The sequence below is a fragment of the Eulemur rufifrons genome, chromosome 7 (genome assembly GCF_041146395.1).
Source record: "Eulemur rufifrons isolate Redbay chromosome 7, OSU_ERuf_1, whole genome shotgun sequence".
NCBI classification, from domain to species: Eukaryota; Metazoa; Chordata; class Mammalia; order Primates; family Lemuridae; genus Eulemur; species Eulemur rufifrons.
Genome location: NC_090989.1, coordinates 46,848,513 through 46,864,528, shown reverse-complemented (window position 1 = coordinate 46,864,528; position 16,016 = coordinate 46,848,513). Strand labels below are relative to the sequence as shown.

General features: G+C 35.5%; 1 protein-coding gene across 1 annotated transcript in view; it reads left to right on the top strand.

Moving 5' to 3' along the window:
- ABI3BP (ABI family member 3 binding protein) overlaps positions 1 to 16,016 on the top strand; it is a 219,026-nt gene that overhangs the window by 40,066 nt on the left and 162,944 nt on the right. Inside the window, exon 2 of the mRNA XM_069472549.1 lies at positions 14,381 to 14,560. Within this exon, the coding sequence (XP_069328650.1) occupies positions 14,381 to 14,560 (180 nt within the window). The remainder of the gene's footprint in view (positions 1 to 14,380; positions 14,561 to 16,016) is intronic.

Here is a 16,016-nt window from a genome sequence, read left to right as displayed (position 1 = left end):
AGATAATGGATTTTTTTAAAAAAATTCTCTTTTGAAACTCTTAAATTTTTGGTTAAAATAAATTTTTATAGGTTGAGCATCTGAAATCTGAAATGCTCTAAAATGTGAAACCTTTTGAGCACTGACATGACACCCAAAGGACATGCCGTCAGAGCATGTCAGATTTTCGGTTTTTGGATTTGGGATGCCAAACCAGTTAAATGGGAATATTCCAAAATTAGAAAAAATCCAGAATTTGAAACACTTCTGGTCCCAAGTATTTTGGTTAAGGGATACTGAACCAGTATTATTTGTGTAATTTTTTAAGATAAAAAGTTAATGCAGGAATTAGTATTGGAGTGGAGGAGAGGAAGATGAAAATGTGCTACCAGCCTGGGACGGACAGTGAAGTGAAGAAGTGATTTGAGAAACACAGAAACACACAGTAAGTTGTAAGCAACATAATTCTCTGGCTGTCCCTGCCAATATAGGCACCAATTGCTTTATTTTCATTTAGTTTAGGTTAAGAATAGAATTAATAACAACTGATTTTAGTAACACATTCTGTTTGCAGGAGGGACCTGTATTGATTTAATTCCATTTAAACTACAATCTATTGTAAAATATCTTTGTTGTTTTTCACTAAAAAAAAAACAGCAAACTTTTTCCTTCTTAAATCAAATCTTTCCCCAAGCATTTGAGTTGCTCGTTGCTAAGAGATTATGAGGCAACATTTCTACCATGTATGTATTTTTTAACCATCTAAGAATTGAATTTTGTATTATTCATTTCTCAGAAATTTAGGATATGTGTGTTTGTGTGCAGCTTAGTGGGGGAAAATAATTTAAGTTTGCCTCTAACACAGTGATACACCTTTTACTGCAGTCTATGGGGGCCCTGTATGATCTGATCCCTGTGTCCTCCGTCTGCTACAGCTCCATTGCACACCCCTGAACCCCTTAGCCCTCACCACACTGACCTTCTGCAGGAGCTTTTAACTCCCCAACTACTTCTTCCCTCAGTGCCTCTGCTCATGCTATTCCTTATGCCTGAGAACGTTGCTCCTGCCCTCCCTCCCCACCCCACGGGCACACTTACAATGTGGCTAACTCCTACCCATCCATTAAATCTGTTTCGTCCTGGGGTCATAGCGGTTGTGGAGCTGTGGAGGTGTGGGCACCTCAACCGAGCAATCTTGGATTTTTACTCCAGTGTTCCCATGTGTCAATTTCCAGCTACCGATAAGCTGCCTTGTGTACTATTATCTTTTTTCTCAGCTTCATAGCTTCTGCTACCTAACAGTTTTTGCTATCTCAACTACAGCCTTTTTCAGTCTCTTATTATGTCTCCTGGCTTCTCTTCCTTAATTTAAATTAATTCATCCCACATTGTGGTATAGAGTTACCAGTGGGAATTAAAGTATTCACATTTTCAGTGTCTAAGGAACAATTACCTGTGGATAGCACTTGGAATACTCAAAGGACAATCTCATTTCTTCTTTTCCAAGTTTAGAGTTTTCAGTGGAGTAGGAAAATTCATTGCAGCTCCTATGGTCTAAATATAAGAAAAAAAGAAAAAAACAACTTTGTCACATGAAAAAAGAGTGATGAGGCAGATTTCTTTCTTATTGCTACGATTTAAAGTCAGGAGGACTTATTTTCAAATGGGTTCATTCAGCAAGATTATGCTAACACTTTGTAAATGTCATAAAATTCTATTTTAAGCACCTAGTCTTAAGCTTGGGCCACATCCACTATGCAAGATGGGGAAATTTTAATAATGTCGGACCAGTAGGCGATGATGTCAAGCTCTTTTGGCTTTCTTTTTCTCACCTACAGAAGTTCAAACACTACATTAATCATATACCATCAGAGATGTCAATAATGAAGCATATACATATTATATATATATAATCAGAAATTTCAATATTTTATTAATATTGAAAAATATTTTAGGCATTCAAAATGTTTTAATTCTAACTATGAAAAAGAAACAATGACAAATATTATCAAAATAGCAATATATTTGAAGTCACTATAGATAGCTATTTATTTCCATAGTCAGAAGAACCCAACTGAAGTATTTGGTTCACGCAGTCAAAATTTACATCAAATTTCACCTTAGTTTTAAGTGTAAATAATAATAAAGTTAATTTCTCCAGAATTCAGTAATTTTATGTTGGACAAATATTCACATAAGTAGTATAGGCTAAAATATTCTTAAAACTGCAATGACTGGAAATTGAGAAGACAGCTCAGCAATTTACCCTGGTCATTTTACTTTTTTACAAAAAACTTATTTCTTGCATTCTGGATAGAGTTACCATATTTTAAAATAATTATTATAATGAAATAAGTGATCTCATCTTCATTAATGACTAAAGACAGAAGTCCCAGGGTTTAAAATAATTAATTTTATCATATATTTAGTGATAGTTATAAAAAATATAGCTCATTTTCTGGATGATCACAATTTCAAGTTGTCTTCAAGCAAGAGAAATATTCACAATCTTAACAATTAATATAAAATGGGAAAAGTTTGGCAGTTTCTTGTTAAGTTATGCATAAACTTACCATATGACTCAGAAATTTTATACCTAGGTATTTGGCCCCCAAAATAAAACATACGTTCACACAAAGACTTGTACATGAATTTTTATAGCAGCACTATTCATAATAACCAAAAACTGGAAACAGTCCAAATATTTATCAGCTGAGGAATGGATAAATAAAATGTAGCATATCCATAAAATGAAATGCTATCTAACAATAAAAAGGAACGAACTAGTGATACAAGGATGGATGAATCTTATAAAAATTGTGCTGAGTGAAAGAAGCCAGACACAAAAGACTACATGTTGTATAAATCCATTTATATTAAATTTCCAGAAAAGTAGAAAGTAGACCAGCGGTTTGTTGCCTGGAGCTAAGAGTGGGAGCAAAGGTTGGCTATGAACAGGTACAAGGGAATGTTTTAGAGTAATGGAAATGTTCTCAAAATGGATTGTGGTGGATTTAGTAAATTCAAAAAATTTAGTAACTTTTATAAGTTTACTAAAAATCATTGAACTGTATACTTATGATGGGAGAATTTAATGGAATATAAATTATATCTTATCAAAGCTGTTAAAAATTGTATGTGACAGTCACATGCATTCCTTCCACGTGCCTATGAAAATATTTGTTCTTTTTATCATATTTGAAGTGCAATTTGGAAACCTTATGAAAAATAAATATTATGTGGAAATTATTAGGATAGTGTTCCCATTAAAAATTTATTTTCTGATTTATTTGGGTTTTTCTTACATTTTAATGGGAATATTTTATCTAGATCAGATGTTAGAGATATTCTTGGATATTAGATTGAGAATGGATTTGGGATTCTTGACTTCATTTTACAGAGGAGAAAAATGAGCCTTAGATAGAACAGGTGACCTAAGATCTCCTGTTTCTTACACAATGTATTATTAAAAAGGGATGCCCCACCGTGGGGTTGATAGCAAATGGCCTTTCTTAGAGCTTCCTTAAGTCTCACTGCTCACTCTGCCTAAGAACATGAGACCACCTGGCCACACTCTCATGATGGTTTAGCCATTTTCCTCTAGCCCATGTAACACTTTTGATGCTGTGAAATCTCAAAATAAACAGCTGCATACCATCAGCACTGGGTATTTATGAACTAAAAAAATTACAAACAATTCACGAAGATTTCAAATGTCTAAGCAACGACAGTGGATGAAACCATTGATTCCAACTTCATCTCATGTTTTCATTTGTGAGACTTTGAAAAAAATTTAAAAAGGAGACAGATGTGGTAGCTTGCACCTATAATCCCAGCTATCTGGGGTACTAAGGTGGGAGGATCACTTGAAGCTAGGAGTTTTAGACCAGCCTGAGCAATTTAGTCTCAAAAAACAACAGCAACAACAACAACAAAAACAGATTTATTTAAGAAAGTTTTTTTTGACTGTTTGACAGTTTTTTTTTACAAGATGGCGCAATTTTAATCTTTATCAAGAGTATTTCCAATTTGCTCCCTAGAGCAATGTTTACACAGTGGAAATATTTGATCTTGTATGTGTAGGGTATCTTACAGTATTGGGAAAAGTTAAGCATTTTCTTTCTCTTTGTCAAAGAAGCACTTTGATTAAATTTGACTTTCATCTGGTCAACAGAATTTATTGTGTGTCCAAACTGGAGTTATTGGAAGAAGAAAAGAAAAAGGAAAATTACCTTCTGGAAAATTACCCAAATAGAGTGATATTAATTAGAATGATATATTTTCTGTGTGTGGGAGTTGTTTGTTTGTTTGGTTTTTTATACCTGATCGTTCTGAAAAATTGTAAGGACAAGCAAATTTTTCTTATGAAACATGGTTAAACTTTTCCATTTTCACCTTGGTGAAAATCATTCTTAGACATAAGAACGTCCATATTACACTTATCAAAAGAAGTTTACTCATATCAACTGGGAATAAGTGGGAAAGATATCAGAGACCTTGAGTATCAGTGTCCAGTACTTACCTTTTCAGTGGAATGAAATCATTATGTGGTTTTGTGGGCATTTATCATTAAGCACATATTTAAGTGATCATTAAGTGTCTATTGTCAATAGACAAGTTATAATTTTGTTTTCCTGGTAAATAATAGCATTATGTAAATAAATATATGGAAAGAAAAATATGCATATATAATTTTCCCTTCTTAGAAAAATTTTATTATAATATAATCAATATTTTAAAAAATTAGTACCTTCAAGAGAGGTTGATTCTTTGTGAAGACAACTGAAAGATATAAAAATGCTGGTTTTAATAACTGAATACTATTCAGTGACAACAAAAACTTACTGACGCATGTAAGAAAACTGATAAATCTTCAAAACATTATTCTGAGTGCAAGAAACCTTACATAAAAGACTATATATTGTGTGATTCTATTTAATTTGAATTCTAGAATAGGCAAAGCTAATCTGTGGTAGTAAAAATAAGAACAATGATTGTTTCTGGGAGGATGGGGTGGGAGTGAACTAGGAAGGGGCATGAGGAAGTTTTCTGGGCTGATGGTGGTATTACAAATCTTTGTAAAGGTTTGGGATACATAGCTGTATGGCATTTGGAAAAAACCAGCAATGCATAGTTAAGATTTATTATTTCATTGTATGTAAATTTTATCTCAAAAGAAAAATATAAATAAATATTAAACTCTAGTTAATGATACGCACACCAAAGTGTTTGACAGTGAAGAGTGCTGACATGCAACTTACTTTGAAATTCATTAAAAAGGAAGCTGGATTGAATGATGGCTAGAAGGATGGAGAGATGAAAAAATATATCATAAAAACAAGTAAAATAGAAATCATTGACTTTTGGTAGTGATATATAGACATGTACTATACAATTCAACTTTTCTGTATGTTGAAGTTTTTTATAATAAAATGTTGGAAAAATAACTCATCTTTGCTTCTAACTCCCTAAATAGATTGATTAGGTTTAAAGACACATAACCGATATTCAAAAGTCACAGTGTTATTCCAAACATAACATTTTACCTTATGTGTCTCCAGAAATTGCAATTTTTCAAAACCCTTATTTACAGAATTTGTTCAAAGACCAAAATATATGTAAAAATCTCCTGATAGGAAACTTAACAGAGTTGTGGATGAGGTCTTTTTCTGCATACTGTATTGCATATCTGTAAATGTCTTTCTAAAGGCATTGGGCCCATTAATTTTATTTTCAATGCACTGAATGTACAAAGCATAATGGTTCTCAAACGTCAGTATGCATCAGATTTTCAACAGCTTGTTGAAATACGGATTGTTGCCCCCACCCATGAATTTCTGATTCAATAGGTCTTGGATGGGGTCTGAGAATTTGAACTTCCGGCAGGTTCCCAGGTGATGCTGATTCTCTAATTAGGGGACCACACTTTCAGAGCTCTGGCACCCAGCCTATTCCACCTTCCATCAGAAGCACCCTTTGCCATTATTTCTTATTTTAAATAGCAGGAGAATGTAAGCAAATCATCTCCATGGATTCTCATGAAAATCAAGCAAAGAACCAAAAGAAGGGAAATGAATTTTGTTATATTCCTTAGCCTATTGTGTTTCTTATTTTTCTTTTATATGCACTAAAAGATAATAATTACTAATTTACTACCAATTTCCCAAATTGGTACAGCAAGAGAATTACAAAATAGACTTTGACATCTTGGTATTTCCCCCTTTGCTTTCTTATCTGCCTTAGGCACATCCTCATGGAATAAAAACTATTTTCATGACTGGTTAAAACTAAAAGGACATCTTTTTTATAAATATCTTCTTGCTACTCCTTCTATCAGGTTTAGAGCCACATTGTGCTAATTGTACTAATCATGCTACACTGAAACAATTGACTTGTTCATCTGCATAATTTACTAGAATGTGCAGTCTTTGCTCTCAGACACGTCATATTTGAATTTGTCTCACTAATGCCTGCTCCCTAATAGCTAATCAATGGATAAAATGAAAAACAGGTAAGTAAAAATACATATTCCCCAAGTCAACTATAAATTTTACTTAGTGTTTTTTTTGTCATTTGAAGTTAACCATGTCACTGCCCTGCTTTCCTTATAGCAAATACCTGTATATGGTCATTGATTGCATGTGGTTGCCCCTCCCCCCACCAAAAACAAAATCACCCCAGCATGCCTCAAACTTTAAAGAGTAACTTTAGCAAAATGACATCAAGGGAATGTATGCAAGTAACATCTGTATATGTCTCAGAATGAAATGTCTTCCTAAGAATGAGAGACTGTTGACTTCGAAGGTAGTCTACGAAAGTAATTTTCCTACTTGGCTGTTGGCTGGGTTACAAAATAGGTAATGAAGTTATTGCTCCTTTGGTAAAACTATTAGCCTTGCCAAGTGGTGCTAAAATGTCAACATTGGCAGCTTCAGTCTGTCTCATTCAGTCTTCCAAAGTCACCAGACGGTGAAGTATTGGCCTGAGGAATCAGGACACTGGGAATTCTGACCAAGGTGGAAACTGTGGTTATTTTAGCTGAAATGGAACTTACTTATACAAACAGCTGGGCAAACAGATATAAAGTGCCCCATTAAGAAGAAAAGATTTCCCCCCTCAAACTTTTGGTAAAATGACATTTCTTTCTAAATTCAATAGCAAACATCTTCTGGGTATTTGGTGACCATGATGTCCTAATAAAAAGCTAACAAGTTGACTCCTAGAGGTTGCAGATCTATGGGAATTGTCTGGGTGTGGCTTTATAAGGGGAGCTCTTCAGGTGAGCTGGGACTTTCTATTTCCTGAATTCTGAGAGCACATGTTGCACGTGGGAACATGTCTTCCAGCTGGCAGACTCACAACAAAGCAACTTGGAGAGGGAACATGCTATTCTGCTTGCCCTGGAGAAGACATCACGGAATGCAATAGTTTGAGCTCGTTGCTAACATATGATCATGTATGAGTAAAGTCAAGTTCTGACTTTTTTTAAAGGCCCCCATTCCCTGGCACTGAGGCAGCTGTCCATCTGGCTTATGGAACTTTAACCACAACTTTTCTTGTACAATTTTTTAAATGTAATTTTTCTTTAGATTTGTAAAAATCTTGCTTTGTTTAATGATTTTTATCAGGATTTTTTACTTGTATTTTCAGATTTGTGTTTATGGAACACAAATAGGGATGCTTTCTATCTACCTCTAAAGCTGTGTGCTGTTAAGTCACCATTTTCTGAATGCCCAGAATCTCTTTTCCTCTATTGTTCTTATTTATTCATCATCTGGGGTTTTATTTATACAAGGTGAAGTAATTTCACTTGTAAATTAGGGATCACAATGTCCAAAGCGTTTGTAGTTGAGTTCCTATCCAGCCTACACTGGGTATTCTACTATCAATATCCCTCATTACTAGTGACAGCAGAATTAAGAGACAGGGAAGATAAAAATCAAAGGTATGTATTAAAAAGCGCAAGCTGAGTGGGGCAGCTTGAGACCTATGAGGAGAGGTTAGGGAATGACAGGTTGGCTATCCTTATCAAATCACCCATTTGTGTAAGCAGCAGTTATTTTTGCATGGCCTTTGTGAATGTGGCTAATGTATATATAGCCACAGATAAAGATGGTTTGAATGATGCCACTTAAGAGTTTTGCAGTGCACAACCTGAACAACTGTCAGTGACATCCCTCTTTTTGTAATACATGTTGTAGAAGAGCTACATGTTTATTGCACACTAGTTCTTTGCAAGCTCTCAGAAATTCTTTATCAGGCCTCCACTCCCAAAGAGTTTGGAAGAGAGTAACAGAGAATCTGTGAGATTTTGAGAAAGGATTCCAGTCTGGAGATCCAGGGAATCAGGATACCATGAGATACATGAAATTGATAGCTAGAATGTAAGAACTTGAAATTTAGAAAGGATTGACCTGGCAATTACTCCATGAGTGTTTTTAATTATAATTCTGCATCCACACACATACACGTACACACCCCACACGACCCCACCCCACCCACCACCACAGCAATTAAATTCCTTCTACTTACTTTGTTCTGGCATGCTGTCAAGTCTCTGAAGAATGGGCTATGACATTCAAGAAAAAGTCATGCTAAAAATCATGTAGTATCTGACTTTTTCTTCCCAACAACCTGAAAGCCAGTGATTCTAGTGGAAATTTTCCATAATAAAAAAAAAACAACATGGCAGCTTTAGTTAAATACTTTAAGGCGAATGAAGATTAAATGTTATTTATATTAGGCATTATTAAAACTGCTTTCACAGTGCTGAAATGACAAGATGCTTGAATGAACTTCCATCAAAAGGAGAGTCTAAGTTGGTTGTGGAGATGAGGAATGTCATGCAAATATTCATGCAAACCTTGCATACAAAGTTTTGCACAGACTTATGTTTTCATTTCTCCTGGGTAAATACCTAGAAATGAAATTGATATTTTATTTTCTAACTGCCCAACAGTTTTCCCAAGTGGTTATACCATTTAACATTCACACTCCAAATGTACAGAGAGTTCCACTTGTTCTTGACAGTCTCTATAATTTTAGTCATTCTTATGCATGTGGTATCTCACTGTGGTTTTAATTTGCATTTCCCTGATGACTAGTGATGTTGACCAGGAGCTGGTAAACAATGACCTACAGGCCAAATCCAGCCCACTGCCTATTTTTATAAATATAGTTTTATTGGGGCACAGCCATGTCCATTTGTTTGCATGATGTCTATAGCTGCTTTTGTGCTACAATGGCAGAGTTGAATAGTTGCTGTAGAGAACATCTGTCCTACCAGCCTAAAATATTTATACTCTGACCCTTTACAGAAAACATCTGACAACCCCTACCCCTGATGTTGAGCATCTTTTCATGTGCTTCTTGGCTATAATATATTTCCTTTACTAAGGAATCTATTCAAAACTTTTGCCCTTTTTCTTAAGTTTTTTTTTCTTCTTATTGAATAGAAATAATTATTTTGTTTATTGTGAATACAAGTCCTTTAATAGGTATAGGTATTGCAAATATTTTCTCCCAATGTAGCTTGCCTTTTCTTTTTCTTGTCAGTTCTTTTAAAATTCAAAACTTTAAAAATTTGATCCAGTCCAATTTATTAATTTTTCAAATCTGTTTCTTATGCCATATCTCAATTGATGGGAATTATTTCATTATTTTGATATCTTAGAAAATTTGATTTTCTATAGCAAAATAAGTGGCTGAGCAAGTATAGAGATTGGCATTGTAAGTGGAAAGTATGCAAAAAAAGAAGAACATGTTATGGGTAAGAAGAGGGTTATGCTTTTAATCCTGAACAATGTCATTATTTTAATGACATCAGTATCATAACTATTTTACTTAGTATCTTATAGAAATTAATACTGTACCTGGTATGGTTTAAGCCCAAAGTTGCTATTTAGGATATTTCTGATTTCATTATTGTTTTTAAAAATTGAAAGCATATAAGCTAATTATTATTGCTACACTAATAAGTATGCTTTACTTTTAGAAGAGAGCTTTAATATTTTGAAGTTTCTCCGTTCAAGTACTTTTGTCATCTTGACCAACTTGATAGCGACAATTTAGACTACATTCTGAAATATTTTGGAAAATATAAGATAACCTTATGAGAGATTAGATATAAAAGAATTCCTCCTACTGAACGGATTGGAGTGGTGATTCCTTTCTCACAGGTCCACGGAGATGTCCATGATAGCTTATCTGGTCTAAGTACCATGTGTTCAGACTATGTTTATTTGCAGAGTTTGAATAAAACTGACCACAGCTACTCAGAATTTTGGGGTCAAAATTAAATGTCTGCCCAGCACCTGTGCCTATAGCAACAATAGCAACCTACTTTTTCTTGTTGATCTAGAGAGTTCTTTGAACTTACAGTGCTCTAACTTTTGTTTGATTTTCTAGTCTCACCACCTTGCCACTGTTTTTAATGCTGAAGGGCAAGTATTTACTTTTAAAAATTAAAAGTAAATTAGCTCTAATTTTGTTTTGAAAGATCTTATTTTTTTTTTTTTTTTTTGCCCAGGCTCTGTTGCCCAGGCTAGAGTGAGTGCCGTGGCGTCAGCCTAGCTCACAGCAACCTCAAACTCCTGAACTCAAGCGATCCTCCTGTCTCAGCCTCCCGAGTAGCTGGGACTACAGGCATGCACCACCATGCCCGGCTAATTTTTTCTCTATATATTTTTAGCTGTCCATATAATTTCTTTCTATTTTTAGTAGAGATGGGGTCTCGCTCTTGCTCAGGCTGGTCTCGAACTCCTGAGCTCAAACGATCCGCCCACCTCGGCCTCCCAGAGTGCTAGGATTACAGGCGTGAGCCACCGCGCCCGGCCAAAAGATCTTATTTTTTTTAGAATTTCACAACACCCTTTATAATATTTAGATATGCCTTAAGGTGTTGCAATCAGAGGATTAGAAACCATTGTCATAGATCCAAGTTTCTACTTTGCCAATATGCAATCTTTTTTCTAAGGCCTACTGGTGTGGTTTCCCCAAAACATTCACATTCATTTTTTATTTTCTTTCACTCCTGTTGACATACGCTTTGTTTCTCATATAAGATGCAATAAAGCATATTCTTCCAGTACCCTTATTTCTCTATACTCCTGGGGTTTTCTGGGTGACATATATACCATTTTACTTATAGATGTCATACTAGTTAAATTTGTATCCTGTTGTATAATATTATTTTTTATTATCTCCACCTTAAGTCACTCGCCAGAGATCTTCATACTAACTGCTGAAAGATAACTGTCATTACATGGCTAGTATTCAAACCATTACAAGAATTACTCACTGAAAATAAACTAATTAATCAAAGATTAAAAATTAATATATAATGTATATAGAGATACCCCCAAAATATTGGAGAAATAAGAGTATAAAATGTCATTAAATATTCATTTAAAGGAACAGCTGACAAATTTATTTAGACTGAAGGGGAAAAACTTGCTTAAACATTTTGATGACTATTGAAATGATCAATGAGGTCATAACTGGGTGAGTGAAGGGATATAGAGAAGGCAAAACACAGATAGGGGGAATCCACACCAGGTGGACGATCTGAACAAAGGTGAAGGGCCAGGGCCTCACATGTATTGCAGAATTTGAGATTATACTGGCCAAACCAACGAGATATGTTGAAAAGTAATAAGAGAAGAAGTGATACATGGTAAAATAATGAAGAGATTTGTGTTACCAGCTCTACATAAAGAACTGGGATGATGGTCTTAAAATATTAAGTTTTTGATGCTATATTAAGGTGAGATTTGTCCATGTATATATTTTTTCAGAACATTTTAAGTTAGCTCTAGAGAGTAGTAGAAACTGAAATTTCAGGGAAAGTAGGACAGCTAAATGCTAACACATTTGAAAAGTTGTATGATGTTGATGTATTTGTTGACATAAATTGTTTGCCAAAAAAGAGAAAGACTGAAGTCATGAAAAGTCTTATGCATAAGAGGTGTGATCACTTCTACTTTGGTTGGTTAATAGCTCCTTTCATAGCCTTCCTTTTTCTTAAAAAAGCTGCCCTTTCCACTTTCCCAGGGGAGGAATAATGTGGTACGTCAGACCAGAGTCCATGAGCGAAAGTCTAAAGTGATGATGATGATGTGACTCTTGGCTCTTGGTCAAATATGAGTGCAGCCTAAGCTCATCAAGATTCCTTAAACTCTTCTTCCCAACTAAGTGTTGGAAACAGGCTGGCTGTGTTTTGATTCATTTGTGAGACCTGATAACCTCCTAAAGTAGCAGAGTATGTGCTTGACTTACATTAGTTCCATTCTATTGAGAAGGATGGAGTAAATCTAGAGTTAATCTAGGTGCATTATTAAAGAGAGAAAACATTGGCTTGGAAAAAAAATCTGTGTTTTACATGAAGTATAAATCACCTTATCAAAATCTGGTGACATTAGCACAAAGCATCAGTGATTGGCATCAACTCGAGCATTCTGGTCTGTGGCTTAGCCACTCCTGACTCTGTTGGATGATGACAAAGTTCTCAATGAAAAGAGAGCAGGGAAGTCAAGATCCAGTTTTGACCCTACATTTAACGTACAGGATGACTTAATGTACGGGCTACCTCAATTTCTTCATTTGGGGGAATTGTTTTAGATGAGCTAGAAGATCCTTTTCTCGGACTTTATATTAGATAAGCCACCCAATATCTCTGAGTTTCAATTTTTCCACAGATGTAACTATAGAAATATGAGATTCAAGAAGTTTATAAAAATTTTATCAGGTTCTTGGAAAATACAAAGTACTATTCACATACATGAAAACTATAGTCCTAGCTGCTGAGGTATGAATAATTCCCAAAACCTAATATCCAAGAAAGGTTGTTTTATTTTTCCAAAGGCCTAATTGAATATTTTTATGTAGCTATGTTGAAGCTGTCCAAGCTGAATTTGGCTGGAGTATAATAAATTCAGTGTGATGGTCTTGGGGAACCCCTGCTATACAGATGTGATGATTGGTACTTATACAATATAAGTTTTTGATTAACAAGAAATAGAATGTGAATTATTAAGTTGGTAAATGAAGGCTTGTCAATAGGCAAAATACCTTAAATGTATTAAATCTTTAAGAATAAAGAAAAAATAATTCAGGTTCACAATCTCTTATCTAAACTCCTTGAGGCCTGACACATTTTGGAATTTAGAAATGTGGGGGATTAGAAAAGACCAGGATGTTTAGACCACATATTACATACCTTCTTCAGTGGGATCTTGATCAGAACCATTGAACTGAACACCTTTCTTCAACGAAACATGTGAATAGTCACACTAGTGGGATTAAAGAAAGACTAAGTGGCCTCATGATGGTTCTGACTGGGGGTTGTTACCAAATGAGTTTGAGATGAACTCACAAAAAAATACAAAGTTTTTCAGATTTTTGAATCATGGCTAAAGGATTGTGGACTTGTATTCGTAAGCCCTTTTTGAACAATTACTCCATGCCAGCTTTAAGGTTGTGCTATTTGCACTAGCTAATCTTTGTGAACAACCCAGCAAGAAGGCAGATGTTATTCACCATTTATAAATCAAGAAGCTAAGGTTCAAGCATATTCAGTAAGTTGCCAGGGGCCACAATAACAAATAAGTCACAGCACTGGGGTTTGAACCAGGTTCCTTCTGGCCCCAAAGGCAAGAGAAAACTACTTGGCCAAGACCTTTGGCTACTATGATTATTTGCACGGTTGCCTTCATAGTTAAAAAGTCTTGAGAACGTGGGTAGGGGCTCTCCTTTCAGTTTCCAGTCTCTCTGGGAAAGTTCATCCAGTCATTACTTACAAGCTAATGACACCTGGATAGATCTGCACTCCAGTCCTGAGTATCACACTTGGGTCATTTGACTCACTGTTGGGCATCTCCATGGAGTTGTCTCACTGACCCAGAAAGCTCCCAATGGAACCCTCAACCCTTCTCTGCCTTCCAGCATTCCCTGTTCTACCATCTCAGTTACCCCTAAGCCAGAAACCTTCTCTTCCCTCCCTTCTGACACTATCAAATAGTAGCATAGAAGAGGCTCGGGGGGTTCAAGCTGTGGTAATTCAATATTACCAATAAGAAAATCCAGGTCCTTTCACTGTACTCAGACAGTGTGTATAAAGTGAAGGTTCTGACCAACTGTGCATATCCAAAATAGCCCAAATTCCACCTACCAAGTATTGAACCCCTAAGGTTTTACTTTCTATTCCAGGCTTCTTTGTGTAATTAAGCGCACTTTCTTTGCTGTCAAATAAAATGACTACATTTTAGGCATTTGGATGTGCGTGATACTGAGGGACAAAGCTGATAATATTTGTTCCGAGAACAATGCCATCCTTGCTGGGAATTTGCATGGAATACTAACGAGGTGAAGTAATAGCCACGTATTGTTTTGTTCCCTTTGCTAGGTAAAAGGCCAAGCCTAAAAGTCCATGTCAATACCACAAGTGACTCCATCCTCTTGAAGTTCCTGCGTCCAAGCCCAAACGTAAAGCTTGAAGGTTTTCTTCTGGGATACGGCAGCAACACATCACCAAACCAGTACTTCCCTCTTCCCGCAGAAGGGAAATATGCAGAGGCCGTAGTTGGTAAGGTGTCTGGGTATCAGGCACGGAAAGATGGGAGGTGAGAGGTAATGGGTGTAACATGACATACAAATCTTGATGGCAACAACCACTTCTTTTACATCCTTAGCTGACCTGAATGCTAAAATTACAAATCCTCTTCATGATTGTTGCAACCTGTAACACAATTATTTTCATTAAAAAAAATTTATTGCATGCAGAAATAGTCATCTTTGCTATCATTGTAGTTACAGTCCCTGACCACAGAACTTAAAAATGCATAAGGAAAATATTAGCTGAACTTCATGGACTTAAACCTCTGTAACATAGTTTGTTTATGTGGACTAATTTTCCTTCCTGCTGTGTCTTTACTTCCTTCTGGTAGAATATAACAACTAGAGCTTTTTGGGATCTTTTCATGAGAAGCTACCCTTAAAAAGAAAAGAAAGTGTATTACATTTTTAAAAATTTAGAGTATTTCAGACAAAAAGATTGAAGTTTTCCTACGTATTATAATATAATTTTATATTTCTTTGGAAATGTTCTTATATTAAAATGTAATTTGAGGATACCAGTCACCTTCAAGTCTTCTCCAGAAAAAAATTATTTGCAAATAAAACTCTTTTAGAGAATAATATTTTAAAAAGGGCAGGGATCCTCTACTGTGAGTGCTTTCAAAGGCTTTCTGAGTAGTCTAAGATGAGATTTATGTTTTGTTCCACTGGTGGGATTATTGCTAAGAGACTTTCTATGAACTTCAGAAGTTTAATCCTGTAAATTAAACCACTTTATGTCATTTATAGTGTTTGTGCATACATGCAGGCAATGTTCAAGATAAATCTATTTTGTCCTGCAGCTTTTTGTTTCTCAGAGAGGTCTCTGTTGGACTTTAAAACTAGGCAAGAGTGTAATACTGTTAATTAAATGTCTTGACTAGATTTTACATAAGACAATCACTTTAAAGCAAACCTCATTGTTTGTTACCAAAAAACGGAGAATTAGGCACCTTCATCGAATGTAATTAACATTAACCTTGACCACATAAATCATAAAGAATTTGAAATTTTCTCCATTATATTCACTCTTTATTATAAAAAGTGACTGGAAGCTGTATGCTTACCTTTACACAAAGAGAAACATAGCTACTGTCTCTTTTTTCATTGAGCATTAGAAGTAGTATTTTAGACTGGGCGCAGTGGCCCACGCCTGTAATCCTAGCACTCTGGGAGGCCGAGGAGGGTGGATCGCTAGAGGTCAGGAGTTCGAGACCAGCCTGAGCAGCCGTCTCTACTAAAAATAGAAAGAAATTATCTGGCCAATAAAATATATATAGAAAAAATTAGCCGGGCATGGTGGCACATGCCTGTAGTCCCAGCTACCCGGGAGGCTGAGGCAGTAGGATCGCTTAAAAAAAAAAGCCCAGGAGTTTGAGGTTGCTGTGAGCTAGGCTGATGCCACGGCACTCACTCTAGCCTGGGCA